This window comes from Parasteatoda tepidariorum, chromosome 9 (genome assembly GCF_982258835.1).
Source record: "Parasteatoda tepidariorum strain Cologne lab strain chromosome 9, Ptep-v5.0, whole genome shotgun sequence".
Classification (NCBI taxonomy): Eukaryota; Metazoa; Arthropoda; class Arachnida; order Araneae; family Theridiidae; genus Parasteatoda; species Parasteatoda tepidariorum.
This window is the reverse complement of record NC_141763.1, coordinates 91,855,654-91,883,385: the sequence shown is the minus strand read 5'-3', so window position 1 is coordinate 91,883,385 and position 27,732 is coordinate 91,855,654. Positions and strand designations below refer to the sequence as shown.

Genomic DNA, 27,732 nt, shown 5'->3' with positions numbered 1-27,732 from the left:
TAAAAGAACAATATTGAAAAATTGTTTATTAGCCTCAATTTAATTCTCAAAAAATACATAGATTTATACAGTCTAAACAAAATAGGCACTATCTTTCTTCCAAAGTTCTTCCAAGATATCACATATAGAACTATCGGGATAACGTTCCACCCATGATTGTATCATTCCTTCAAATGTTGAATCATAATTCTTCAATACAACTTTACCATCTACAATAAAAATAAAAAGATTTTAAATTAGACACAAAAAATTTATTGTTTAAAATAATTAATTGTCATAATGTCATAAAAAAGATATCTATGAAATTATAGTATAAGCTACATACAATCAAAATTATGTAGCATTTGATAGCAAGATTATGCAGCACATGATTTTTTTCATAAAAGGTCATACAGCACATAATTTTTTTCATAAAAGATCATACAGCACATGATTTTTTAACTAAAAATAATGTAGCACATGATTTGTTCATTAGTGTATATATCATCTTTTTTAATTAAAGATTATGTAGCATGTGACATTTCCATTAAATATCAATTAGCAGATAATTATTTTCATTAAAGATCATGTAGCAGATGATTCTTTCATTAAAGATCATGCAGCACATGATTTTCTTCATTAAATATTGCATGGCAAGTTAAGGATACTACACTTTAATCAATGTGAACAATTAAAATTAAGCCTGCACTTAGTGCAAACATTTTTCGAGATAATCGGCGGATTGGAAGGAAAATTATTGATTTTGATACAGATGAGCATTATTTTTGTAACTTATTTTATGATAATATCTTTTTTTGCCATATGTAATTATTTTTGCAACTTCTAAAGAATTTAGAATTTGATGAAAGTATTCCCACACCCTGTTCTTTAACAGCAAAAATAGGCAAAATACAACTCTCTTCATTCTTAGGTCCATATGTAACAATGAAAGCAGGACTAGACATGAAGTATTGGATATGCTTAGAGTTTATAGTATTTTATTTGGATGACAAGTTTTAGACAGAAAAAGAATTTTATTTTAAAGAGAACTTCTTAATATTTTTATAGCTAATTATTAAATATCATTCCTCATTGAATAAATTAAAAAGGATAAATAATAATAAAAAAAAACACATTTTCAAAAAATTATTGCTATTATTAATTTTTTTTTCAAACAAAAGAAATACATTTTAAAAAGAGTTTCAGCATTTGGCTTATATTTTAAAAATATGAATGAGAGCTAAGCAAATAGCAAATTGTGTTGATAGGAATCACTGATTGTAATTTACATTTATTATCAGCACTTTATAATTATTTTTATATAAATCATGACAGTGAGAATAGAGCTTTAAGGAATCACAATTTATAATTTGGGGAGACTTAAATTGGAAAAATCATAAATTAGGAATCTCAAAATTTTGATTCTGAGAGTTCCGATTTCCGCCAATAAGTAGAAGAAACCACACAACTAACTTCAATACGATATTTGCAAAACTTAGAAGATAAATTTAGATCGAAACAGGCCATTTTTATTTCTGATTCATTGCATTATTTTCTACCTAATTTAACAACTTCATAATTTTAATACTTTACAAGCAATGCATAGTAATTTTTTTAAAACAAATTGAAATTACAAACCTTCTAAGAATGTGTTGACTTGTGTGAACAATCTTCTTGGTTTCTTTCTTGCCATGACGATTTCCCTGTAATCCAAGAAAGGATGGGCAGTTTCTGAACTCACTAAGGAATAACCATCGTACATTTTTCTAGCTGATTCAATGTCTCCAGTCGCTTTGTACAACTAAATTAAAATAGTTTAAAAAAATATTACAATATCTGATGCATTACAGCAAAATTAAGTAAAACAATGACAACAATTTCAACTTTTATATATTTTCTTTTGTGACCTATAAAATGCAGAGATTCTTCATGAATTTTTACAGATTCAATAAAGTATGTAAGTATGAAATTAAAACTTTACTCTCTCTACACTTAATTTATCAAATATCCTGCAATAATTTTCTGCCGTAATCATGAATACAGGAAGGAAAGACGATATTTAAAACATAAGACCATTTTAATTTGCATGAAACATTGATTACTTCAGTGCTTTCTTTTTTTTACCAAAAGAGTATACACCTTTTAATATAAAATTATATTACAGATTGGTACAATCTTTGACCCATGGGTCGAAAGTTGCCCATAAAATATTTTAACACCAAGTTGTTTTACACATTAACAAAAGTATAAAAGAAAGAAAGTAACAGAAAAATGTTTTGTATCATGCTCAATAACAGTTTATTCTTGATTTAGTTTGGTCTACTTCAAAGTACTAATTTTGCAAGTTTGATTTAAGACAATAGGTTCAATTTCTACAGTAAAATTTTATTTCTTACCAATAAATACAATTTATTATAGAAAAAAAAAAGAATTTTCAAAATCTAAAAAATAGGATAACAACCAGTATCACATAAACGTGATACTTAGTCAGAGCCGGATTATATCTTTCGTAGGCCCTAGGCACAGCCGTTTTTGGGCCCTCCCCTCCTTCCCCCACTCCTCCTCTCTTTTCAAAATATATGCTAAAATTTTCTTGCATATTTTTTTTACATTTTTATTAATATGGATTTTAATTTACAAATTTGTTTATCGAACTTTATCTGCAATACCGACATACTGCCGATATTGCAGTTGATATCGATAATACCATTATGATTAGTTCGATCAATAACTATGTAAACACTTCACGTCAACAATACAACAGCGAATCAGCAAAGAAAACAGTGAAATTGATAGTGAGATTAATTACAAGAAATATTTATACTACAGTACAGAACCCGTTATCTGGAAATCAGAAAACCAAAAAACCGGAATGAAATTCGATACATTTTCCCGCCATTTTTAAAAAAAAAAATTTTTTTCCTCATAATATTTTAGGATTTTCCTTTCTTTTTTTAAAGAGGTTTACCTTACCATCATTTTGGAAATAATCATTAGTGCATTTCATCGTTTTTTCTTCTTTTTAAGATTATATCCAAATTGTTTTTTTTTTTTTTTTTTCAGTTTGGTTTAACAATTAAAAAAACGGCTTTTTGTAGCGATGCAGAAAACCGGAAAAATCAGTTATCCGGAATAGCGATGGTCCCGATCATTCCGGATAATCGGTTCCCTACTGTACAAATAGCTTCATAGTTTTCATGATACTACTATGATAACTAAGTGAAGGAAATTAACATTGTCAAAAGTAAATCTTTTGAAATTATGAATGCAGAAGGAATTATGAATGCAAAATTATTATTGAAATTATGAATGCAGAAGGAATTATGAATGCAAATGCAGAAGGAGAAAGATCTTTCTCCAGATTAAAATTGATAAAAAATTATTTGCGTTCAACAATGAATCAAGATCGTTTGGCATCGCTCGCACTTATGTCTATTAAATACGACATTTTGCGTAGTTTGGAATTCGACAGCATAATACAAGATTTCGTTGAATCCAAAAATAGCAAAAAAGTAATATCATAAGATTCTGTAAAATAATTTATTACCGAAAAATATTATATTTTTATTTGTATCTTCATAATTTTGTGCAAAATACACTTGTTGTTTCTAAAGCTAAATTATTTTTGTCAAAATTTTTTTTTCTCCCAAGTTTTTCGTAGGCCCCTGAATTTCGTAGGCCCTAGGCATGTGCCTAGTGTGCCTATAGGTTAATCCGGCCCTGTACTTAGCAATAAACTTCGTTTTCTGAATGATAATTAAAGCTAGCTTTTCTAGTAGTTTTTATCTGTTTATTGATAGATTTACAGTAAAAATGTGCTTTGTAGATATATAACTACATTTGATTAGGTTTATTAAATACTTTGTTATTGACACTTGAGTAAAGATAAGCTATACATGTGAAAGTCATGTATGTTACTTTAAAATAAAATCTATATGTACATTATAAGGTATTTTCCAGTTTTTATGGCTCATTATCAAAAAATGGTTGTGCATCCCTGTTATATCATTTTTTCTTAATCTGACACCACATAGACTTTATTTCAGAAGCACGTGTTCACAAAACTTCTAATTACGAAAGGGTGAAAGATCTATACAGGTTCTATCCCTTAATAACTTATATAAGTCTATATTACAATTGGTTGTTGCTGATTGTTATTTCAGTTTCTTCAAATGTATGGGTTATTATTATATTTTTAAATCAATTAAATATACCATATAAGTTCTTGTTATAGTCCTTCTCTAGAAGTTCCCTGCTTTAAAAGCAAATTGTACAAGATTATATTTGCCGACATTAGTTGGGCATTTCTTTTAGCTTGAAGAATGTGTAATACAGCAGAAGTAGATTATTTGAGATTAAGTGTAGATTGTGATTATTTAAGCAAATTGTATAGGATTTTATTTGACGATATTCATTACACATTTTTCAACGAAAGTAGAGAAAGTCTCTACTGTTACAAATTAGGTGAAGTTCGTGAGGGGAAAGTCAAACTTATTTTCGATGCAAACTTCAGTCTAGAGATATTTTACTAAAAGATGGAAGATAAAAAAGAAACAACCTGGTCTGCCATTTCAAGCATATATATGATAACCTATTTAAAAGATTAAACGAATCTAATAATCATATTTCAATATAAGAAGATGAAAAAATATATATAATATTAAAAAAAGTCATTGTCAATAATTGACTATCTTTTTTTCGATAGTTATACAGAAACTAGGAATTTCTAAAAAGCTCTTCCAAATAAAGTGGAAAAAATTCAAAATGAAAATTGTCTATTTTTGCTTCACATAGTTTTTAAGTCTAATAAAAGTTTGGAATTTCTTCTAAAAAAAAATCTAATGTTACGCTTTAGCAGCTGACCTTGATTTTTGGGAATCATTTCTAAAATTCTAATAATTAAGTTAAGATTCTTGGAAATATTGCCTTATTTCTAAATGTTTGGAAATCTAGAATTATTTTAGTTTTGACACATTGCACACCTTTAGTTCTCATCCTTCATACCTGCCATCTCATTGCCTATCCTTTATTTAATTACCTCATTCAAGTTTTTTGTCCCATCCCTTATTGGTTAAACCCCTTTTTTCCTTCTTGCAATTTGTTTATAATTTTTCTTCGGTATCTCTGTTTCCTACTCTTCCCGAGGAAAATTCTTGATTATAGAATCAAAATTATAGTCTGTCTGTTTTGTGGAATTACATGTGCTTTATTCACTTATAGATAACTTTTTCTTCATTTGTGCATACATACCTGTAATCTCCGTAAAAAGGTTCCAACTGCAGCTCTTCCAATTGTTTTAATTTTAGTGGCATCTAAAGTCAGTAAAAGATCAGGATTTCCATCTGATCCTTTCACTTTTTCAATCTTTACAAAATCTTCTCCAGCTTCAAGCATAACTTGTAAGATTACATAGCGAGCTTGTAAATGGGCCTAAAATTTTTTTTTTATTTGATTAAACAGAAAAAAAGATACTTTTTCTAAAAATCGCTTAAGGAAAATTATGCAAAGTCATAGTTTATTATAAAAACAAAATATAACAAGATAAAATATTGTAAAATATTGAAACTATTTAATTTAAATGCAAAAATTGTTCAAATTTTTAAAATATTAATAATAATCATAATATTGATAATATATGTATTTTAAGTTTTAAAACCATCAGAACTATAAACAACCATCAAAACAGTACAGTGTGCAAAATAAAAATGTGAACACCTAATTAACTTTCGATCTAACGATTGGATTTTCACATTCTAATATAGATTGTCACAATCTAATTGGATTTTCACAATCTTAATAATTCGAAAGACAGTCTCCTACCTAACCTATTGAATTATTATTTTACAGATTGTGGTTATTCCTCACAATCCAAATCTGACGAAAAAATAACATGTTAATTGAGATAAAATACATTTTGTGTCCAATCTGGCTATCTTAAAATATATACATCAATATTTTAGTATAAATAAGGAAAATTTCTTGGATTATTAAGACTGCATCTTAGTAGTACTTGAAAATCTTACGTACACAAGCATATATACATAAAATTAAGTGCCCTATCCATGTTCTATTGGTAAAACAATTGAAACTATGAATTAGAAAACATCAAAAGTAAATACTAGCTTTTAAAATTCTTATTTTTAATGAAATTGATCATTTTATTTTACATTATACCTAAAAGCATTATAATATTCTAGATTAAGATTTTCAGTAATTAGAAATGAACTTTTCAATTGTTATAGTTTTTTTTAAATTCAAATTTATAAAACTTCAACTTACATGGACAAAACACTGATTATTTAAGTTAGAATTCAGATTAAGTTATGGATCAAAATATATTGAGGCAAAAATATATTAAAGAGGTACAATGTATTATTACAGCAATGCGAGTTCTAAAAGTGACAGAGACATAAATTATTTTACTATTGTTCATACCTGAAGCCATGATTTAGATTTAGGATCATACATTTGAAGACCTTGTAAGCCCATTAATGCCATCAACAACCAGCATGTGTATATAATTTCCTCTGCTTCAGGGCCTTCATAACCGAAAATTCTATTTAAAAAATTTTAAAATTGAAAATTAGTTAAACACAAAATATCTTATTTTTTTCAACAGAGAAAAGAAACATTGATTCACTAGAATAAAGATAAATAGAACATGCGTAAAGGTAAGAGTCTTCTCTTTTTTGAAGAGACCTCTTTTGACCTCAGCTACTGTCGCTCAGTTTAGTAAATCAGTTCATTGTTAGACTCACTACTCGACTCATGTCACGTGAATAGGTTTTCAACTAGGAATAAATTGAAGTATCCCATTACTAGTAAACCCGGAGAATTTATCATCCTACCAAACAAGAAGATGTGTTGCGTTATTCCAATTAAATTCGGTTAGAATAATCAACAAGCAAAAAGAAAGTAAAGATAGCATGAAAGTCGCTGTCTAACTCAAGAAAATTCTGCATAGAATTTTATTGTTCAGTTTTTCATTGGGAGAATTATTGTTTTGATAAAAATAATTGCAGAAAAGTAATATCCATGTTTATGAGTAAGGTAGACCCTTTCACAGAAGAATTGGAAAAATCTTTTGACATTGCGTGCAAGTGCATTTAACACGAACATTGCAATTGTGTAAAATAAAGGGAAATTCCTCTTGAAAAGCCACACAATAAGGTAACCACCAATATTTAAATATCAAGAATAGGGAAAAAAATTACATGTTTACAACATAGTAAAGTATGTATAAAGAAAAAAGACAATTATTAATAACGTGCCTCCATACAATGGGAGTGATGCCGCCATTATCTAACATCTCTGATCCTTATGGAAGATTTTTACAGTTTTCTATGCAATTTCTTTTTCATTTTTTATTAAAGTGCGAAACACGATATTTTAACCCAAAAAATAACACACTTAGCCAAATTGAAAAAGCTCAACAACAATACAACTAATAATATAACCAATTCCTTAGAAAAACTAAATATTTGCTACATAGAAGTTTACCACCAATAACCATATATGTAAGTATATATATGTATGCATGTAAGTATATATATACACATAAACATATATATTATATATATATAAATATATATATATATATTATAATAATAATAATAATAAAGGGTATATAGAAATTTCATATTATTAACACCTAGAGTGCAATATCAGTCATCGGTGACTGACACTGAACTTTCTATTTATGCACCATTAGTCACTGATAACCAACACTAAACTTTCCATTTAGGCTGTGTCAGTCATCCGATACAGGCAGTTTAGAATATGATATAAAACTAACTTAATTTTTATTTATTACACTACAAATTTTTATTTATTTCAATCTGTTAGAAGCGCACTTTACATTTCTATAAAAACGCTTCTAAGCTTCTACGAAGATTTGTCTTTAAAAATATGTGTGGTGCTCAGTGTGTTAGATATTAATCTATAAATAATGTTCACTAATAGAAATGAAGAGTACTTTAAAATCTCGGGAACAACACAGAGATACATGGCAACACTTTCTGCTCTACATTCTTCATAAGTATTGTGAATACTTCCAAATACAGATTCATAATTTTCTCCATCTTCATACCATTTTGTAATCTAAAATAAATATTTAATAAATTTCAGGCAGGATATAAAATAAAGATAATAAATATTAAATAATTTGCAGTGCATGCTTAAATTATTAAATTTATAATAAACCAGGGTTTATTGATATAAACAAGCTTGTTTTAAATCAAAAATTAAATCTTGATTTAAATTTTTTTTTCTCAAAGAAATAATTGATTTAGAAATTTACTGTTACATACATTGCTGTGTTATTAAGTTCCATCTAGCAAAAATTGCATGAATACTTGAGCTGTAATAGATTACAGCACTATTACTCATTTGGATTTTAGAGAATGTACTTTAAAAAAACAAAGTAAAAATTGAAAGCCATTTCCCAAAAACATTTTTAAATAATAGTTAAAATATGAATAGTTATGAAGAAAAAAAATAATGGTTATGAAAACCCTACTAACTTTTAATTTTAAAATATAATCTTCAAATCGTTTGTACAATAAAAGCAATCATCTATTGTTTTTATTGTAATATTATAAATACATTTTTTTGTATCTTAAATTACATACAATATTGAAAAGAAATTACCTTAACATGCCATAAAAATGCTGTTTAAAGAAAAATTCAAAGTGGTTTTTTGTATAGAGTGATTTTTTTTAAAATTTATGAGTAAGTTTTTTATTCTTATATGTTAAGTAAGTTACTAATGAGTAAGTAAGTTATTTAAGACAATACTATTTTAAAAATCCTGAAAATTTCTTGAGTAAAATCATTAACTTTTCAGAAAGTTTCAAAAAATTAATGTCTTTATAAATTTAAGTCATTGATATTCTCAAAACATGAAATTATGCAGCATAATTGAAATGAATAATTATGTATAAGTTTACTTTTTCCTCAAATCTCATTTATTATTCTACCCGAAAAAAAATTTACAGATGAAAAATATGCCAAGTATAAATTCTAGTTCTAATATTTCGAAATAAAATATACAAGAATTTTAATATATAAATGTAATTGATGATTTATTGAAACTTCTGGACCTTTGATTTCCAGAAACCTCTGGATTGCAATTAGCAAAAAATCCAGAAGTTCAGATTTTTTTCGGAGCACATTCATCTCTGGAATAATTTTTTGATTTATCTAATTATAAATTCCTGCATTATGTGTTCCTAAAAACAATCTTTGCAGCAATACAGCTTGAAAATTTACTGTAACGATTCATCATCAATAAATAATATTTCAATTATATTTATATTAATAAAATTTAATCTATTATTAAACTAAAAATTTTAAAGTAACTCAAAAAAATATCAATAACAATAATAATGAATATAGTGGAGAAAAAGTATAAAATTCCAAGTTGCGATAGTGTAAAGCTGCTAATATCACACAACTGGAAGAATATATGAAATAAAATTAGTTAATCCACTTCAATTTCTTTTCTTTTAAGTTATTTCCTGTAGTGCTTCTCACAAAGGTGATATTTAGAATGTCATTTGGTAAGTTACTTGGTGTTTATATTTTTCAGCTTTCTCCTGCGGTGTTGATCCTAAGTGTTCTAATGAGGTAATAACTTATTTAATTTCATTTTGAAGAATTGAAGAATTGAGGCACTGAAGTTTAAAATCGTGTGAATATTAATGGAGATATTGGACCTCAAAAATGCAAATGGGAAATTTAGATTGAAAATGAATTTTTAAATCATGTATGTAAATACTAATCAATATGTGTGACTTTCAAATAACATATAAATACGAAACTTGATGTATGATATTAAAAATACTTGAATACGAAGGAACGTTGGATTTTATACTCGTGTGAATATGAATTCCGATATTTATTTTTAAAACTCATAAATACAAATTGCGATACTAGATTTTTATATCACACTAATATGAATTGCAATGTATGATTTTTAAAAAATTAAAAAATTCGGAACAAAATTGCCAAAGTTTAACTTTTAAATCAGGTGAATATGATTCCCGATATTAGCAAACTCCAACGTAGTTTCAAATATTAATAACAGCGAAAATCTGACAAACCAAAAAAAATCAAAATCGTGGAAGACTCCCATGTATAAAATACTTCTTGTTAATGCGATTTAGCAAAAGTATCAAAGTTTAAAGTTTACATTCTAGAACTCAGTGAAAATTTTGCCATGTTGTAAGTTTTGATTTGCGTAAGTCTGCAAATCAATGATTTTGAAATACACGGAATTCTGAGAAATTCACAGAAAAATCACATGCCCTGCTCTTAATTTCTAGACCTGGAAGGATAATACAAAAAATTCAGAATTCCAGGGTACACCCAGAATACAATCCCCCTTGATAATAATTGACAATTATTTTTCAAAAAGATTTATGATATTAGTCAACAATAAATTATGATACCTTTTGATTAGTTTCAAAGTTGATAACTTGATCAATATCGAAATTAAAACTGCCGTCTTTTTTTCTATGAAACAATTTTCCACTTCCGTGTCCTAAGAGTTCGTGAAGAGCTACTTGGACTTGGAATGCATTATTTCTAAGTTGCATCACTATCTCCTTAAAAGAAATTAAGACAATGCTTTATGACTTTAAACATCAAAAAACATCAAAAAACAACAAAACATGCCAGACATTAAAGTTATCAGTAAGATAGATTTTTCTTTTTCTAAGTGTTCGATATTTTGCTATAAGTATATGAGAATAACAAAAAATTATTAATAACTTTTTCACTTTGAGTAGTGAATGCATTTATGTCAGAAAAAACGCAGAGGAAATCAGGAAAACAAAATATGAACTAATACAAATATCACACACAACAGAATGAAAAGTAAGGAAAAGAATTTTTTTTTTAAATTATAGTTTCTAGCTATTGAAAGATATTTGTTTAATTGCAGAAAAAAATAATACAAATAATAATTTTGGAAATCAAAAATAAATTATAAGTTGTATATAATTAAAGTTTTCAAGAATACAGTTTACTTAACTTTAAAAAAAACAAGGGGAAATTTTTGATACAAATAATGATATAAAAAATAAATATAGCTAAAGGCAAAAATATATTTTTCAACTCATATTACGAATAAAGAAAAATCATAAAATTATGTAAAGATTTATCCAAGAGGAAGCAAAAATATATAAGATAGGGCAAGATTGATAACAATGATACTTTCCTCTAATGCAAACTAGGAGAAAAATTTTACTTTTTTTTATAAATTTAATTTTAAATTCTCTGTGTTCATTATTCTTTTGACAAATCATATTCTTGCTATTTTTAATTTTGAAAAATAGTAAATTCTTATATTTTTATAAGTTTAAAACAAAAGTCAGCTGTAATAAAATTTATGAACAAAAAAGTAAGAAATAAATTTACTTGATCGCTTGCGCTTATGAAATTTGGTGCTTCAGTTGTTTTAATATTAATTGTGTTGTTTAGAGAAACATTCTTGAAGCCTTCTGTTTGACGAATTTCTTCATCTGCAAAACAAAAAATTTAAAATTTTCAGAATAATTAACAATATTTTTTCAAATGTTACTTCACAGGTAAAAATATCAAATTTAAAGCAATATAATTTACAGCAAATCATGTCTGCAAGCTATAACCAATTACTGCGGCAAATTATAATAAATGCAAAAATTTATCACAAAATGCTGTCATTAACATTTAGATTGAGGTATTATATCAATAATATTTCAACAGGGCAGAAAAAAAAGCATTTCAAACAATGTTAAAATTATTTTTCAAAATAATAATTTTTTTTTTTTACTTAAAAGAACATTTTGAAAACTATTTTTTACCATTATTACTATTGTTCAGACATTTGTCATGACCAGAAACCAAATTGTTTATACCCTTTACAAAGAAAGATGTCACCAGTGATGACAGCCACTGCCAAACACCCTTTCTATGTGAAGACATCTTTAACAAAGCACCTCCTACCAAAATCAAACTTGCAGTTAAATGGTAGACAGAAAGTGCTGCAAGTTTGGGGTTGTATAATAGGTGATGGAACTGCTCCCAACTAAATTTTTTGAATAAGGTTTTGTTAAAGTGAAACTGTCACACAGAATGGGTATGAGCATCATCATAAAGCAATATATTGCCTCGACTGAACACGTTTTATATTGAATAGCACGCAGTAGTTTTAACAATTTTTTGCATTCAAAGACTGTAACACAGAACGTACTACATAGTTGTCAGATCATCAATCTCCTTTAATACTTTGAATGCTCACTAACACAGAAAAACTATGACTGGACGATGTCACAAATTTTATATTATAATATATCGCCAGTTAGACATTGTGATAAAACAATGAATCATAATGAAACACGTGATCTAAAAAATTTTTTAATCGAAAATACACTACACTATCTGAAATCAATTTAAAATAAATAAAACAATTAAATCTATAGTAAAAGAAAATGTTAATTATAAGTAAGTGCTGTTATAACATCAATAACATAGCTTAATTTTTTTAATTTTTAAAATAATAAAGATGGACTGACTTAAGACAGAATTCTAAAGTAAAAATAAACGTAAGCTTTGTTTTAATTTCTTCTAAAAAATTATAATGACTTAAGATTAAAGGGTTTTAAAAAAAATTATACCAAAATATTTTACTTACATCTTACCGATCATTATATTTTTTACACCCAGCGCAATTCTTTGAAAAACTCAACAAATTTCAGTGTTTTTCATTGAATTTAAATGACTTAATAATCGTTTATTCTTTGTCTTAAGCTGTCTTTAATTATTTATTTTATTTTTAATGAATAACATAGAAATGCAATTACAGTACAATTTAAAAATGATACTGAACTTCTAAAATATATAACTTGTAATATTTTAGAAGTCTAAATATTTCTAAAATATTTTCATGCATTTAAAGACATTTAAAAACAATAAAAGTATTAGAACTAAGGTTAAATTATAAAAAAAGCTTTGTTTAAAACTTAAAAACATTGTGCAACTTTAGATTTAATTTAAAAAATTAGGTTTTTTTTTTTTTTTTTTTTTTTTAATCTAATAGCCAAATTTTAGAGGGAAAAAAAAGTTTTGTTTCTAATATGGTTTCATTTTTTTCAAAATTAAATACAACTGAAGATCTATAGGATTGAAATTAATAATAAATTTTTAAAAAAAAAAACACAGAAAAAACAAAACAAAAAAAGAACATTAAATTTATATGTATTGGGAAATTTTTAAAATTTAAAAAACTGGTTAAAAAGGAACAAAATACACTTAAATAAAGTATTAAATTATTACAGAAAAGCTGCCTTCAAAATCTTTTTTTTTATTCAAATTAATAAAGTTGGATTTACTCTAATGGCAGTTAATCAAATAAATCTAGGCTTTGTTTAAATTTTTTTAAAAGTAAAAACAACAAAAGATGACAAAATAAATGGAAGAATAAATAAAAAAAATGACAAAATAACTTACAATAACAGCAAAGTAAAAAATGGCAAAACAATGAACAGCAATGGAACAGAATGGCAAAACATAATAATAGAAGTCCGACCGAAAATAACCTTCAAGAAACATTTTAAAATCACGAACGCCTACATTCCAACTGACGCTGATCTACGCACGAATTTGCACCATCTGATTAAATTTGCTCCATGCATTTAACATCACAATACGAACATTGTCGTCCTAGCTGGACAAAATAAAAACTATCTTCATTAGCACAGTAACAGCATTAGTGTCGGCAGGAATCTCGATACTTTATATCAATATGTCGTAACATCCTCTTGTTATATATGACGTAGATAGTTTTCGTAGCATGAGAAAATTAAAATTATCTTTATCAGCACCATAACAGCAAGAATCCTGATATGTTAAATCATTATATAGATACATCGTGTTCATCCTTTTATATAGGCAGCTTAAAAAAGTACATCCTAAGAAAAAAAAGCCACTATATCAATAGGACAAATATGTGTTAAATCAACTTTTACGATACTTTACCCAGTCCTAATGCAGGGTGTGTAACCAAATCTTTTGACAAAATAATAAGCACCTTTTAAGAACTCAAAAAATATTTTCATGCACTATATAGTAAAAAAAAATGCTAAATTATTTTCAAAGATTTTACATGATCATGATAAAATAACCAGTTTCTGACAAAGAACTCCTTTCTTGATTGTATTAGCTATTATAAAAAGATCAAGAGGCTTTTTGGTTTGATATCAGACTGCGGAAAATGAAGCCTGAAATTGAGAATATCTTGCAAAATGCAGCAGAGTTGCACATGAGAGTGCAATAATCTTACCAAACCCAGCTCAGTAGAAGAACATGTGGACTCGCTAGTATTTCATCAAACATGTAAAATAATTGATACTTTCATATGCTATGGACTACGGGACATCAAAAATAGATTTTTGCTGAATGAATTGTGAAAATGGAGAATAGAACGATGTGAAAAATAAGCTTTGCATATTACGTGGTACAAATCAACATTATAAAGAAAAGAAATCTGATCTTCAAGATGGAAAAATTAAGCACTTTTTAAAAACACCCAATAAAAAAAAGCACCTTTAAGGGCTTTTAAAGAACAAAAATCGAAAATAAGCACCTTCAAGCATTTTTTAAAAAAGCTACACACTATGTATTGTCTGTAATGGTATCAATAGGCAGACATCTTGTTGTAATGGTAACAAACAGACAGACAGTCAACCAGAGGCACATGTGTGTAGTCCTGAAACAGCAATACTACCACTGTGGTGATGTTCTTCAAATTCCGTTAGAACAAAACTGTATTTACTTTCCTGAAATGCCTTGTAAATCATATGTTGTAATCGAAAAATCTATGCAAAACTTAAAAAACTTTTTTATTTTTCAAAAAATAAGTTTTTCATGTTTGCCACTTATCTTGAAAACAGGTTTGTTACAGTGATGCCAAATAGTGATACGAAATTACTGTCTACAATTAGGGCTTTGCGTATGTATTAAATGTTTGAATTTAAAAGACAAATATAGATCAAAAATGGAAGGCTTGGATTATAACTAGGGATAAATATTAGATAGAATTAACTGTTGAAAGAAAAAATGAATAAGCAGGAAAAAAGTAACAAGTAACAGGAGTTTTTTAAATTTAAATTAAATATAGAAGTGTGTTTTTCAGTAAATAAAAATAGAATGTATCTAAAGTGAAAATCAATTAAATAAAATAAATATGTTGGAATATTAACTAAAAACAGTAATTTCTATTTAAAAATTCATTCCTTAAAAATTAATAAAAAAGTAAACATTTTCTCTAAAAAAATATTTTTTGGATAATATTGCTCAAGCCTGTAGTTGTATAATGCTTGAAAACAAAACTTACAGTTTGGAATGCAGATTCCAGCAGGAACACCGCTGCCACCAAATGTTAAAACTTCTAAAGATGTATAATCAGGCTTCAAAAATTTGTCTTTCTCAAAGGTACTTGGCCAGGGCAAAAGATGAATGAACTCTTCAGCCGCAGTAACAAGAGTGGCAAATTTTTCACTCAGAGGTTTATCAACCATAGCAACAAATCCTAACATGCAGAAAAATATTTTTATTTTAAAATATAGAACAATTACTTACAGGGGTAGCAGCAAAGCTTTTTAAAATTTTAGGGTAATTTTAGGAACTTTTTTCAAAAAATTTTAGGTAAATTTTAGGGGTAATATATGATTTTGCTAGGATAAAAACAGATCATGCGGTAGTTTATTACATAACAGAAGATTATTACAATTCATCCACACATATCATAAATAATTGCAAGCCATAAAATAAAGCTCTGAAATTTATTAAGTCAAGAATGAAATCTCTAAAGTGTAAAAATGAAATTTCAACTTTACATATTACCTATCAGAAATTAAGTGCATAATTCAGGAACAGGCAAAAGTGAGAATAAATCAAGAAAAAAAATAAATTAACACCAACTTGGATTTTTTTTAATTTTTACCTTCTTAATCAAAACTTTATTATTACCTTACTTTATTAAGAAAAACTATTGTGTGATATTATTAGATTTCAAATCAGCAATTTATATTAGAAGTTAGAGAAAAACAAATTAATCATGATCATTTTTCTAAAATATTCTTGATATGATTTGTGAGATTCTTTTACTGCCCTCAATAGTGTTGTGGTGATCTTCAACACTCCTCCATAATTTCGAATGGTATCTTTGATTAGTCTAAGCGACATAATAGTATACTCATGGTGACTTACATTAAGCATTGCTTTATTTATCGAAAAACCTCTCTCAGGATCAGAATTCCCATGTGGCAAAATTAAAACAGTTTTAATTAACGTAGTTAAATTCTTATATTTTAGATTATTGCTTTTTTATTTATATTTAGCCATTAACTCTAATTTTTTAGGATCACCAACAAAATTTTATCAGATTTTTAGGAATTTTAGGGTTAGCACATACTTTTAGGAATTTTATGAATTTTAGGGGGAATGCGACCCCTGTACTTAGCTTCTTTTTCACAAATTAATTAAAACTCATATTATAAAATTGAAACAAAATAAATTCAATTTCTAATACTCATATATATAGTTATAAATATCCTTACTCATAGTTTCCAAAGTATTTGGAAACGGTCGAATATATTAAGCATCACACTTTGGTTAAAAAATTTAAAAAATACACATGTAACATATTTTCAAAAGATGCATTTCATGACAGCAAACTAGACCCCTACAATCTCACCCTCAGGCAAAGGGGCAACTTTTAGTTATCAACATCACAACAATTTTCAGTTATTAACATCACTTTAATCAAAAATCAGTTGAAATTCCAAAAACACGATAAAGAAAGAAAAATTATCATATACCTTCAAACTCTCCTCTTACACCAGCAGGATCTCTGTAGCTTTCAATAAATCCAATATAACTGTAACAGAGCAAATAATTACCAATATGGTCATTGAATAAATTATTAATATGCACGTTTAAGCTATATTTAAGTAGAAATAAATGTGCTGCTCATTGCAAAAGACATGTAACACCATATTTATTTATTGCTCAAATGTATCACACTTTGCCACATACAAATGTTAATTGAAATTTAACAAATATTTCTTTATTTTGCTACTTGAAAAATTTATTCTATAATTTTTGCCTTTTAACCTTCAAAAATTCATTGTGCTCATGTCAAGGGCAATAATTTATATTTTACATATTACTTTTAAAAAACATTAAAAATAAAAGACATTTTGTAATGTTGCTTCTAAGGCTAAAAATAAATAATTTCATTTAGTTCCTTTCCTTTACTTTTAAATTTTTTACTTTCTCACAGTAATTTTGTTACCCTTGTTGCCCTTTTCGTAAATCTGAAGATGCTGTAATAAACTGCAGCAGCAAATGCAGTGTCAGAAGGCTTAAGAGTATATCACTGTTGGTCAAAAAATCTGCGAAAAGGAAAAGACAATGTTTTGGATGCTCTACTTATTTTGCGAGACCATCTTCGGATTAAATTTCTAAAAACACAATGAAAAAATCTATTCAAAAAGCAAAACTTTCAGGTACACAACTGGAATTAACGGGTACATTTGCAATTCCTATCTTTTTAAAAGCTGAATAAAAATAAGAGATTTTAGCATAGCTTATGATGGTTTTTTGATTAAGTAAGAGCAAAAAATTTTTTGACTATCGATAATTACCAAGAAATCGTGATGTGATGCATTAAATTTTTGGACCAGATGAATTCGCTAAATCAGAGTTCCACTGTAATATGAGTTCTAAAAGAATGAAAAGAAAATTTTAATACATACGTTTCAACAACAGGACCTTTATTTTTTATCCAAAACCTTGAGCCATCTTTATGTGCATCTATAGAACCAGTTTGAAAACTAGATATATACTTCTCAATCATCTTAGCTTCTAATTCATTGCTGGCAAATTTCTATGGATGAAAATAAAAGAAATTAAAAAGTTTAAAGTAATCTGATAAGAAATCAATATGGAACACTACTTCACAAAGTCATTACCATTGCCAACTCTAAATTTTCATTTACTAGTTTCAAAAGTTTACTGTAATCTCCTCGTGTAATTTGAAATTTGTGTCCATTGACTGCAAATGAATTTACTAAGCTTTTTTCTTCCTCATCATCTGAAAAATAATATCCATATAAATAATTAGGAATAGCATTGTTGAAAAGTGACATCATTATACTTGCATTATCTATTTTAATTTATGATACCTTTATTGACATAAAATATTCAAAAGTTTCATTTCATTCAATTCACAACAACAAAAAAATTATTGGATTTTATTTGGAGTGTTTTACTTTACTTACATGTTAAATAACAAAATAATGGGTGGTGATATGACATAGTTTTTGTGTAAAACTGCTAAGTGTTGAAACTAAAAATATTAGTGCATTAAATATTAATGTGATATTGGTAAAATCTTACTTAACTATTAAGGCTTCCCAAATGAAAAGTAGACAAGTGCAAGGGCGATAGCAGCAGATAACAGAATGAGTAAAATTTTTCAACGATGGTTTACATGCGAGCATTTAAGGTGAATGTAAAGTCATGCATGGATCGATGCATGCTTAACAGAACAGTGTGTAGTAATTTTAGAGTTAGTGTTTGCTCTTTATTCAAACATGGAATAGAAATTAAAACTACAAACAAATTGTGAGACAAAAAGTGTATATCAATTTTGGGTCACCGAAGATGTTTGGTTCTGATGTTCCCATAAAGCTGTTGCTTCTGTTGATGAAATAATTCAAAGTAATCGGAGAGTTACAACTTCTGACATGTTAAAAACAATTTGTCTGATATGAATAAAGAAATGTGCATCCCTTTCATCAGCTACTAAAAAAATTTACTTTTCCATATTGTTCTGTTCTAGGTGCATTCTTCTGAGCTCGACTTTACATTTACATTACTTTACATATCCTTTTTACTTTTCTGTACAAATGGACCTTGCTATTAATACAGTAACTTTTTTCATTTTTAAAACATATATATATATATATATATATATATATATATATATATTTGCATAAATATAAAAACACTTAGAATTGGCCAGAATTCTTTGTATCATAAGCAAGAATAAGCTAGCAATAGCTTTTTAATTGGAACTACAGTGTCTGAGTTTCTAGTCAGTCTTAGTTCGTAATTATTTTCGTACTGAAAACAAAATTTAAAGCTATGTTGTGGGTTAGGTTGACTGTACAATGAACCAAAGAGTATGACAAAAACAATTAAATGCATTAAAAAAAAGAAAAACATTATACCTGTACTCAATACAGAAGCAAGACGTATTTCATAGGTGACAGTGCCAGATTCATCAACAATTTTAAACAATCTTGAATTCCATGCATCCATATTCTAATAGAGAAATTACAACTTATCAGCTTAGCTTTAAATTTATAATTATGATTAAAATTTCACAACTAAATCAAACTGAACCCTTTTACTGTCAAGCCCATTAGGTAAATTTATGTAAAAGTGCCCTTGCAAGCACAGTTTCTTCACTGAATAACAAAAAAGTTATTTTTAAATCTAGGCATGAAAAATTCTTAAGCTGTCATTAATAATACTTATCTTTTTTCAGATTTTTTTGTTGTTGCCATGAACTAAAAATGCTGCAATATTCTTCCTTTAATTTTTAATCCCAACTCACCATGTTTTAAGTTATTAAATTATGACCAGATATTTTATTTAATGATCTGGGAATTTTTTAGAGCAAAAAGTAAGTTTCCTCTTGGTTTGAACAAAGGAAGAAAAACCATTCTTAGCTCTGCCTTTTTTTTATGACACTATTGAAACATGGTCTGTTTTGAAAGTTTCACTGTGGTGGGGAAATAAGAAAACCAAAAATAAAAATAATAATAATTGTTTATAATTTTTATTACTTTCCTTATTTTTGTCTATATTTTAATCAAGGAGAAAAGAAAAATTTGGTAAATAAAGCTTCGTTAAATTAGGGTCCAACAGTATTTACATAATTAACCATATTTATCTTAACCGTATTTATATAATTTCGCTTACCTGTTTTTTGAAGAAATTTTTCACAATTTCTTCATCCTCTTTCAGAAAATTATTAGAAATATAGGTTGTAGTTGCCTAGAAGAAAACAAATAAATTATATATTTTTTTAAAGTTTTAACATGCAACATAACCTATTTTTAAACATAAATATGTATACTAAACAACTAAAAAAGTATTTTGATATATTTATTTCAAAAAAAACTTTTGCTGACTTAGAAACTTGTACCTTTAATTATTTAATATAATCTTCTAACTACTGTCATGTTCCCAAATTATATGTCTCATAGAAGCACCAAGCAATAAGAATCAACCAATATGCATATTAAACTGTAAATGAGCATAAACATGTTTGAATGGGTTAGGGAGATTTTTTCATAAGTTATATGACACCTGAAAGACTTGTTTCATAATTTTTTGTGTTCACAAAAAATGTGCTTCCCTATTGCCTATATTATATAATAAAAAGAGCGGCAGTTCAATAAAAAAAATATATCAAATAATATTTGTAAAAATAAACAAAAATTATGAAGCAGTATATTACTAATGGTAAAATTGATGCTTTATAGTACACTTTAACTTAATCATAACAAAGTCAAGTCCCAGAAGAACAAAATTATCATAAATAAAAATAATGAAGTACAAGAAAAAGAAAATTGTATAAAAATTAGTTCAATTCCTCAAAAACTGCTCATTTTTTTACTTATACTGAATGGAATGCTTAATTTTTTTTTTTTGACGTACAATACTCATAGTACGAAAAACATCACTAACAACTATTCATTCCAGATAGGTTTATAGATTTTGATAGGTTTATACTCAGTAATCTATATGCTTTTGAGTTATAAAGCAAAACTTAGGCTGAACTAAAACAAAAATTAATCTGAAGTAAAACAAAAACTAGGCTGAAGTAAAATAAAAATTACAAAAAGTGTATACATGTAAAAACGTGAAAAGAATAATTATTTACTATATAAAAGTGATATAAAACAGGCAGGAGCACTGCCAAAATAGTTTGTTAGACAATGTAATATTTCGATTGAGTTTTGTTTTCATTGCATGTATATAACTCATATAAAATGAAATAAATTGAAAATGGAGCAATTTATTTGAGATATAAAATAAACAAAATTTAATTTAAAAACATATTTTTGACACTGTTACTTGTGAAAACATAGAAACTCTTTTTTTTAGCAACCTGGTTTTATTAATCTCACAAACAACTTTAAATGATACCCAACACCTTTGTAGCAAAACATAGGTATTGACCTGTAACACCCTAAAAAATTTTTTTTAATCTAATTTATTTGCAGAGCGTGCAGCAAAATTCTAGCATTTAAATGTAGCACTTGGCAACTTTGCAATTTTTAAAAGGTTGATACCTTAATTTAAGAAAATTAAAAACAAGCTATTAATACACTGCAACATGTGCTAACAAAGACAAAAAAGTTTTTAATAACACATTTTTATTAATCTCTCAAACTTTACTGACAGCCAACAGCCTAGTAGCAAATTATCTCTATTGACTTGCAACATCACAGAAATATTCTAAAATTTATCTGAATGGCATGTATAAAATACTTGCATTCAAATATTGCACTTGGTAGCTTTGCAATTTTTGAAAGGCAAGAGCATCTAACACTGCAATACATGATAAACTAACAGCCCTACTAAAAGAAAGTTTTCAAAATTACTCAACTGAAACTTAATTAGCAAAGTTTAGCTTTAATCTTTATACACATAATGAGGAAAACTTCATGAAAACGAAATATATCTATTAATACAGAGAAAATGTTTTTTTAAATTTTTAATATTCTGTTTATTTTGTCTGCAAGCCCGCCAAAGTAAATCTGAAGAATCTGCCATGGTGCCAAGCTAGTTCTGTTACTGGGTCTATCATCATCATCATAGTTGGCCAGACAGCCCCATGTGGGCCAAAACCTTCCTCTGAAGATTTCTCCACAACGACTTCTGATTTACAAAACCTATCACTGGTGGATAAATTCACAAGTTTTGTTGTTGCTACCCTCTAATCCTACAAAATCTATAAGAACTGTTGACTAGTCAACATTCCAGCACAAAAAAAATAAAGATAAAACACACAATTTCTTGGACACACAATTTTAAAATATTTACTTACTTCATATGGGAAACCCAATCTCCTTTCTTTGTCTTTTAAAGAATATATTGATTCCAAGCATCGGTTCAGCAGGCTCATTGCGTCTTGTTGGTGATTGCTACCAAACTTACTCAATAACACAAGTTTTTCAAACTTTTCCTGTTACATTAAAATTACATTAGTAACTAAACTGTAGCTAAACAGTACAAGTAAATTACATGAAAAATTAGGTGAAATACCTTGGGTAAATTTGGAATGAACTTAGTATCCCCCATGTTCTTGTAATTTCCTGTGTTGGCAAAAAAAGCTGAAGCAAAAGCTAGAAGAGCCTGCAAAATATTTTAGTTATTTTGTGAAGAACTGCAAATAAAACAAAGATTTTATGAATTATTTAGGTTTAATTCACTATCTAAACGAAAATAAAGCATTAAAAATCTTAATTGAAACTTTATTTTCATTGTACAAAAGTTTTTAAAAAAATAATTAAATACTTTCTAATAAAGTTAAAGTATGAAATAAATTGTGTGATGATTTTTAAAATTAATTTATAACACACTTAGCACTGAAACCTGAAAAAAAATAAGCACAATCTATCATCACACAAATTAATTTACACTTGTTTTCAAAATTTTCTTTAATTAGTAATCATTAAGAATGCATTTAATGTGAAGTTTAAATAAATATTAATGGAATTTCTCATTTCTAATTACTTGCTATTAAATGTTATACTTGTTATTAAAAGTTATACTTGTTATTAAATTTTGACACAGTATAACATTTGACATAGTATCATGGACTAGAGTACTCTTGTCGCCAGGCTAACTGCGGAAGGTTTTCGTGGTTTTCACCTCAATGTAACGCAAATGAGGATTAGTTCCATCAAAAAGTCTTCTGAAGGCAAATTTCTCCCAGTACTTGGAGTTCCCTTGTCTTCTGGATCGTGTTCAAACTTACAAGGCTGCAGAGTTGAACATTAGAAGCTGTAAACCCTAAATTAGGTCAGCTGCTCAATGGCGGTTATAAAATAAAATAGCTTAATTTAAAACAGAAACCAACGAGAAAAATGTATTTTTCAAACATCTATCCTCAGTGATCTAATTAAGTGTGGCTGGGTGGCTCAGTAGGTTTGTTGTCGGCCTTCTGAGCCCATGTTTGCGGGTTCGATCCCTGGCCCAGACACCGGATTTTCGGGATGCAGAAAATCCTCAGCGGCCATGTCATATGATTATGCGGCATGTAAAAGATCCCTGGAGTGCCTTATTGGCTCTTGGCATTTCCGGCAAAATTAAATTCCTAGTGCACTTTAGCATCCAAATAGAGTCTCGGTGCTGCCATCTAGTGTGGCAGAAACTAGATGTCCAAAATTAACATGACCAACGGTATCTCACCCATTGTGGTGGTCCTGAAAGAGTGGATACCACCTCTGGAGAACGCACTAGGTCTGCTCATCGGCAAGCCCGATTGTGCAGCTCATTGGAAATAAAATAAAAAATAAATAAAAAAAAGTGATCTAATTTAGTTTTTTTAATGATTTTTGGGATGAAGGGCTAAAATTATCTCTTTCATCTGCTGTCCAAACTTGAAGGCAGTAGCACAGTTCAGGAGTAATTAAAGAGGCAAACACACTCTTCAGTAATATAAATTAATAATGAATATTAAAAGAAACATTTCTTACAATATATTCATCTTCAGTGAAATCACATTCTGTTAGAGCAAGTTTCTTTATTTCTTCAAGAGATTGTTCTCGAAATAGTTTGTAGAGTAAAATGAAGATCAAAGGACTCTCCAAAGAAGTCTGGAACCAAAAGTATAAAAACATGTATTAGTACAACTGCTTATAATGCCAAAAATAAAACTTATTATTGTACTATTTTAAAGAATTTTATTCATAGAAGAATTGTTATGTTATTTCTTAATTTCAAATCAGGGTTGGCATGTCGTGCTGAAGATTATTCCACAAGGCAGAAAAAGTGGGGAAAAACGGAAGAAACAATAATTTACCAAAAAAAATTTTTTTATAGATAAATTAATAAATGATTAGTCAGGGGTCTGTTTAGGTTTTTCAGAGAGGTGAAATTTGTAAAAATTTAGACATAATTTGTGATAATTAAAAATTATATAAAAAAATCAACACAGAAATATGGTAAAAATATGGATTTATCATTTTTTACAAGAAAAAAAAATTTTTTTTTAAAAAATAATATTTTAAGAAAAAGTATTTTGTGAAACTACCGTTCCTCCGAAAGTTCAATTTGTTACTAAATGTCTGGACAGACCCCTGTTAGTTCAGATTTAAAACAAATTAAATTTAACACAGTTTAGAAAAATAAAAAAACTACTTTCATATCATTTATTTTAATTTTATACAGAATTTTAAAGTCTGTATAACTTATTATACAAATTTTGTTTGAATTCAAATTAGTTTGAATTTAGATTTTGTTTGAATAAAGTTACCTACCTTTACTTTATTGAATAAATATGTACATTTATTGCTGAATTATGAGTAATTATATTATCTACAGTAAACTAAATATTCTGCTTAAAGATGAAATTTTCTAAACAGTAAAAAAGTATTACTTGGAAGAATATTATTTCAAAAATTATTTTGATAAAATTATTGCAAACGGTTAAATTTGAACTGAAATTTTTTTAAAGTCAATAGATTTTTTAGTAATCTCAGCATATTTGTCTTTGATTATTTTTTTTTCTGATTTATTTAATAGTAAAATAATGACTAGTTTTTCTCCCTAAATTCATTATTAAATTAGTCCCATAATTAGTATTAATAAACTATAAGCAAAATATAATAAAGCTATCAAAATGTAAGAGACCTAAACTATAGCATTTATATTTGAAAATGTACATGTTTTAATTTTTTAAAAATAAAATGTAAGCTTCTAAGCAAATTTCAATTCAAATATTAAAAAAAAGTTATAAAATTGTTTACCACATTATCAAATTTTTTGAAATTTTATAAGATTATTTTATGATTTGAAAATGAAAAATTCCGTAATTTATGCAATAAAAAATTATGGTAAAAAATATTAGTGAAATGTGTTTGTGTGACTTATTTTAGTCATATAATAAATGCAGGTGTAACATAAAACAAGGTAAATCAATAATTAGATATTTATATATATATATTCAAAAAACTTCTACATTTAAACAGTGTTTTCACTACAGCGCGAGAATCTCGCATATTTTTTTCTTTTCTCGCATTAAAAAATTATTAATGTGAGAAGTTTGCGCACTCTATTAATCAATTTAAAAATGTGTGAATCTCTCGAATTTCGGAAAAAATTTCGTCTTCCGCAAATTTAAATAAAAAGACATGAAAACAGCTACGACAAGTGTTGAGAAAAAAAATTAGTCCCTTATAATAAGTTATTTAAAGTTAGCTCTATTTTTAGCTGTAAATGAATTACCGAACTCCCTCACCGACAATTGACAGCAATTTGTAAAAGTTTAAGTCTGTGAAAACTATGCTGGAAGACCTAACAAGAAGTATGAACATGGAAATAACTTCAACGAACTTCACTCTACTATAACAGAAATAATTGAAAAGCCTATACTGGCAGATGTAGAGGATAGGAAAGTGCGTGCACAATGCTACAAATTTAATTAGTGATTCCGAATAGTTCAGCATCTGTCATTTAGCACCCAAAACCGAATTAAAACAAAATATCATAACAGATTTAACTGATGAGCATTTGAGCAACCTAATGAGAATAGCTGATGAAAAACTAGATATGGAACATTTTCCATATGATGATGCAATAAAAATATTCAATGGTTTAGAAATCAGAAGATGTTAAAAATGTATTATAATTAAAGAAATATTTTTTTCCCAAGTCTATTCGTGTTTTTTTAATTTTTAGAAATATCACTTAACTTTTTGAAATCTCACCCTGTTTTTGAGAAAGAGCGAGAATTAAAACAAAATATCATAACAGATTTAACTGATGAGCATTTGAGCAACCTAATGAGAATAGCTGATGAAAAACTAGATTTAGAAGATTTTCCATATGATGATGCAATAAAAATATTCAATGGTTTAGAAATCAGAAGATGTTAAAAATGTATTATAATTAAAGAAATATTTTTTTCCCAAGTCTATTCGTGTTTTTTTAATTTTTAGAAATCTCACTTAACTTTTTGAAATCTCACCCTGTTTTTGAGAAAGAGCGAGAAATTCTCTCCCATTTTTTTTCTGTAATGAAAACACTGTTTAAAGAGATATATGATGATATGTATAATATTCAATATAGTTTTGTAAAACTTTTATAAAAAATCTGTTACTAATTTCACAGATATTTCATTAAAATTAGTTACAAGAGTCAATAAATTATACCCAAAAAGTTTTTTAATTGAGATTTTGTGTTTGTAGACAATTTTTCCTTTTATTTAAGTGTAGCAGCTGCCTTGTACATTAAGTATTGTATTACATTAAGTATTGCATGAATAAAGTATTTAAATAAAAAAATACCTGCAGTAAAACAATAAGCCCTCCAAACCATGATGCCCTAGACAAATAGTGGGCATATTGTTTTTCATCATCTGTCAACTCTTTGAAAGCTTCTTCGCAATTCAATAGTATAACAGGGGTATTATTAGGGTAAATGAAGTCTGACATCTAGGAAAAAGATTTTTTTTAATATTTATGATATACAATGTTATTTAAAAGATACATTATTATTAATATATAAATAAAAATACATAACAGCATTTTTATAAAAAATAAACTGTTTATAATGCTTGTGAACCCTGTAAATGCAAAAAACTGTTTTTAAAACTTATCATTTTTCATTCCAAGTTCATACAAAACAATAAGCAATTCTATTATTTAAATTAAAAAATTAGAAATAGGAATTTAAATAATCTGATTTTCTAAAAAATTCAATATTTATTGATTTAAAACAATAAAAATCAATGAAGATAATTTGATTTAAATTTTGAGTAGGGAGAATACAAAAAATTAATTTTTCTAAAATAATGACACTAATTTTGATACAGTTGCGTTGAATATTAATGAGTGCTACCTGGCGCTGGTATATAGGTAAATTGCTAACTAGTGGGATAAGGAATATCCAAACTTCTTAAAAAGCATGACAAATTTTCTTTTTTGATGCCTTTTAACTTAATTGATTGCTTTTTTAAGAAAATTTAATATTAATATCGTGAGTTAAATGAATTATTTTCTCAAATCATTTAACTTATATAGTTGACAACCTGATTTCTTTTTTCTTGCTCGACGAGACATGTTAATGTTAAATCAAGTAAAATACACAGTTCACTTCAATTAATTCAATAAGAAAATCATCATTACAATATTTCATATTGATTATTCAAAGAACAGTTATCACATTTCAGTAACTGATCGAAATCATTATTAATTAACATTTTCTCCTTAGATTTCGAAACTAAGAAAAAACTACAGTGCAAAGAAAAAAATCAATATTTAAGAACAAAAAAGACATTCAAACTATAATAATATGCATTACTCACACTAGTATATATTTTATCAGATAAATATTTAGTAATAAATTTTTATTTAACACAACCGGAATCACAACTTAACAAGAGTTGTTCAACCCACTAAC

The 27,732-nt window shown here is 27.1% G+C and overlaps 1 protein-coding gene across 1 annotated transcript; it reads right to left on the bottom strand.

Moving 5' to 3' along the window:
* On the bottom strand, positions 1 to 27,732 carry LOC107447605 (dipeptidyl peptidase 3). The gene is made up of 18 exons (XM_087152344.1): positions 27,638 to 27,732; positions 26,619 to 26,765; positions 23,808 to 23,927; positions 22,372 to 22,461; positions 22,154 to 22,291; positions 20,017 to 20,091; positions 19,260 to 19,353; positions 17,997 to 18,118; positions 17,781 to 17,911; positions 16,842 to 16,900; positions 15,356 to 15,550; positions 11,401 to 11,504; positions 10,431 to 10,586; positions 7,955 to 8,079; positions 6,415 to 6,535; positions 5,230 to 5,409; positions 1,618 to 1,780; positions 1 to 209 (listed from the first exon to the last, which is right to left on the bottom strand). The coding sequence occupies exons 2-18, from the start codon at positions 26,763 to 26,765 to the stop codon at positions 73 to 75; spliced, it is 2,157 nt and encodes a 718-aa protein (XP_087008470.1). The 5' UTR covers positions 27,638 to 27,732; the 3' UTR covers positions 1 to 72.

Excerpts from the sequence above, each read along its gene's own strand:
- LOC107447605 (XM_087152344.1), bottom strand. The coding sequence starts at position 26,765 with ATGTCAGACTTCATTTACCCTAATAATACCCCTGTTATACTATTGAAT. Across the intron at positions 15,551-16,841 it reads TGTAAGAGGAGAGTTTGAAG|GATTTGTTGCTATGGTTGAT; the intron begins GTATATGATAAT and ends TCTGCATGTTAG. Across the intron at positions 5,410-6,414 it reads AATCTAAATCATGGCTTCAG|GCCCATTTACAAGCTCGCTA; the intron begins GTATGAACAATA and ends AAAAAATTTTAG.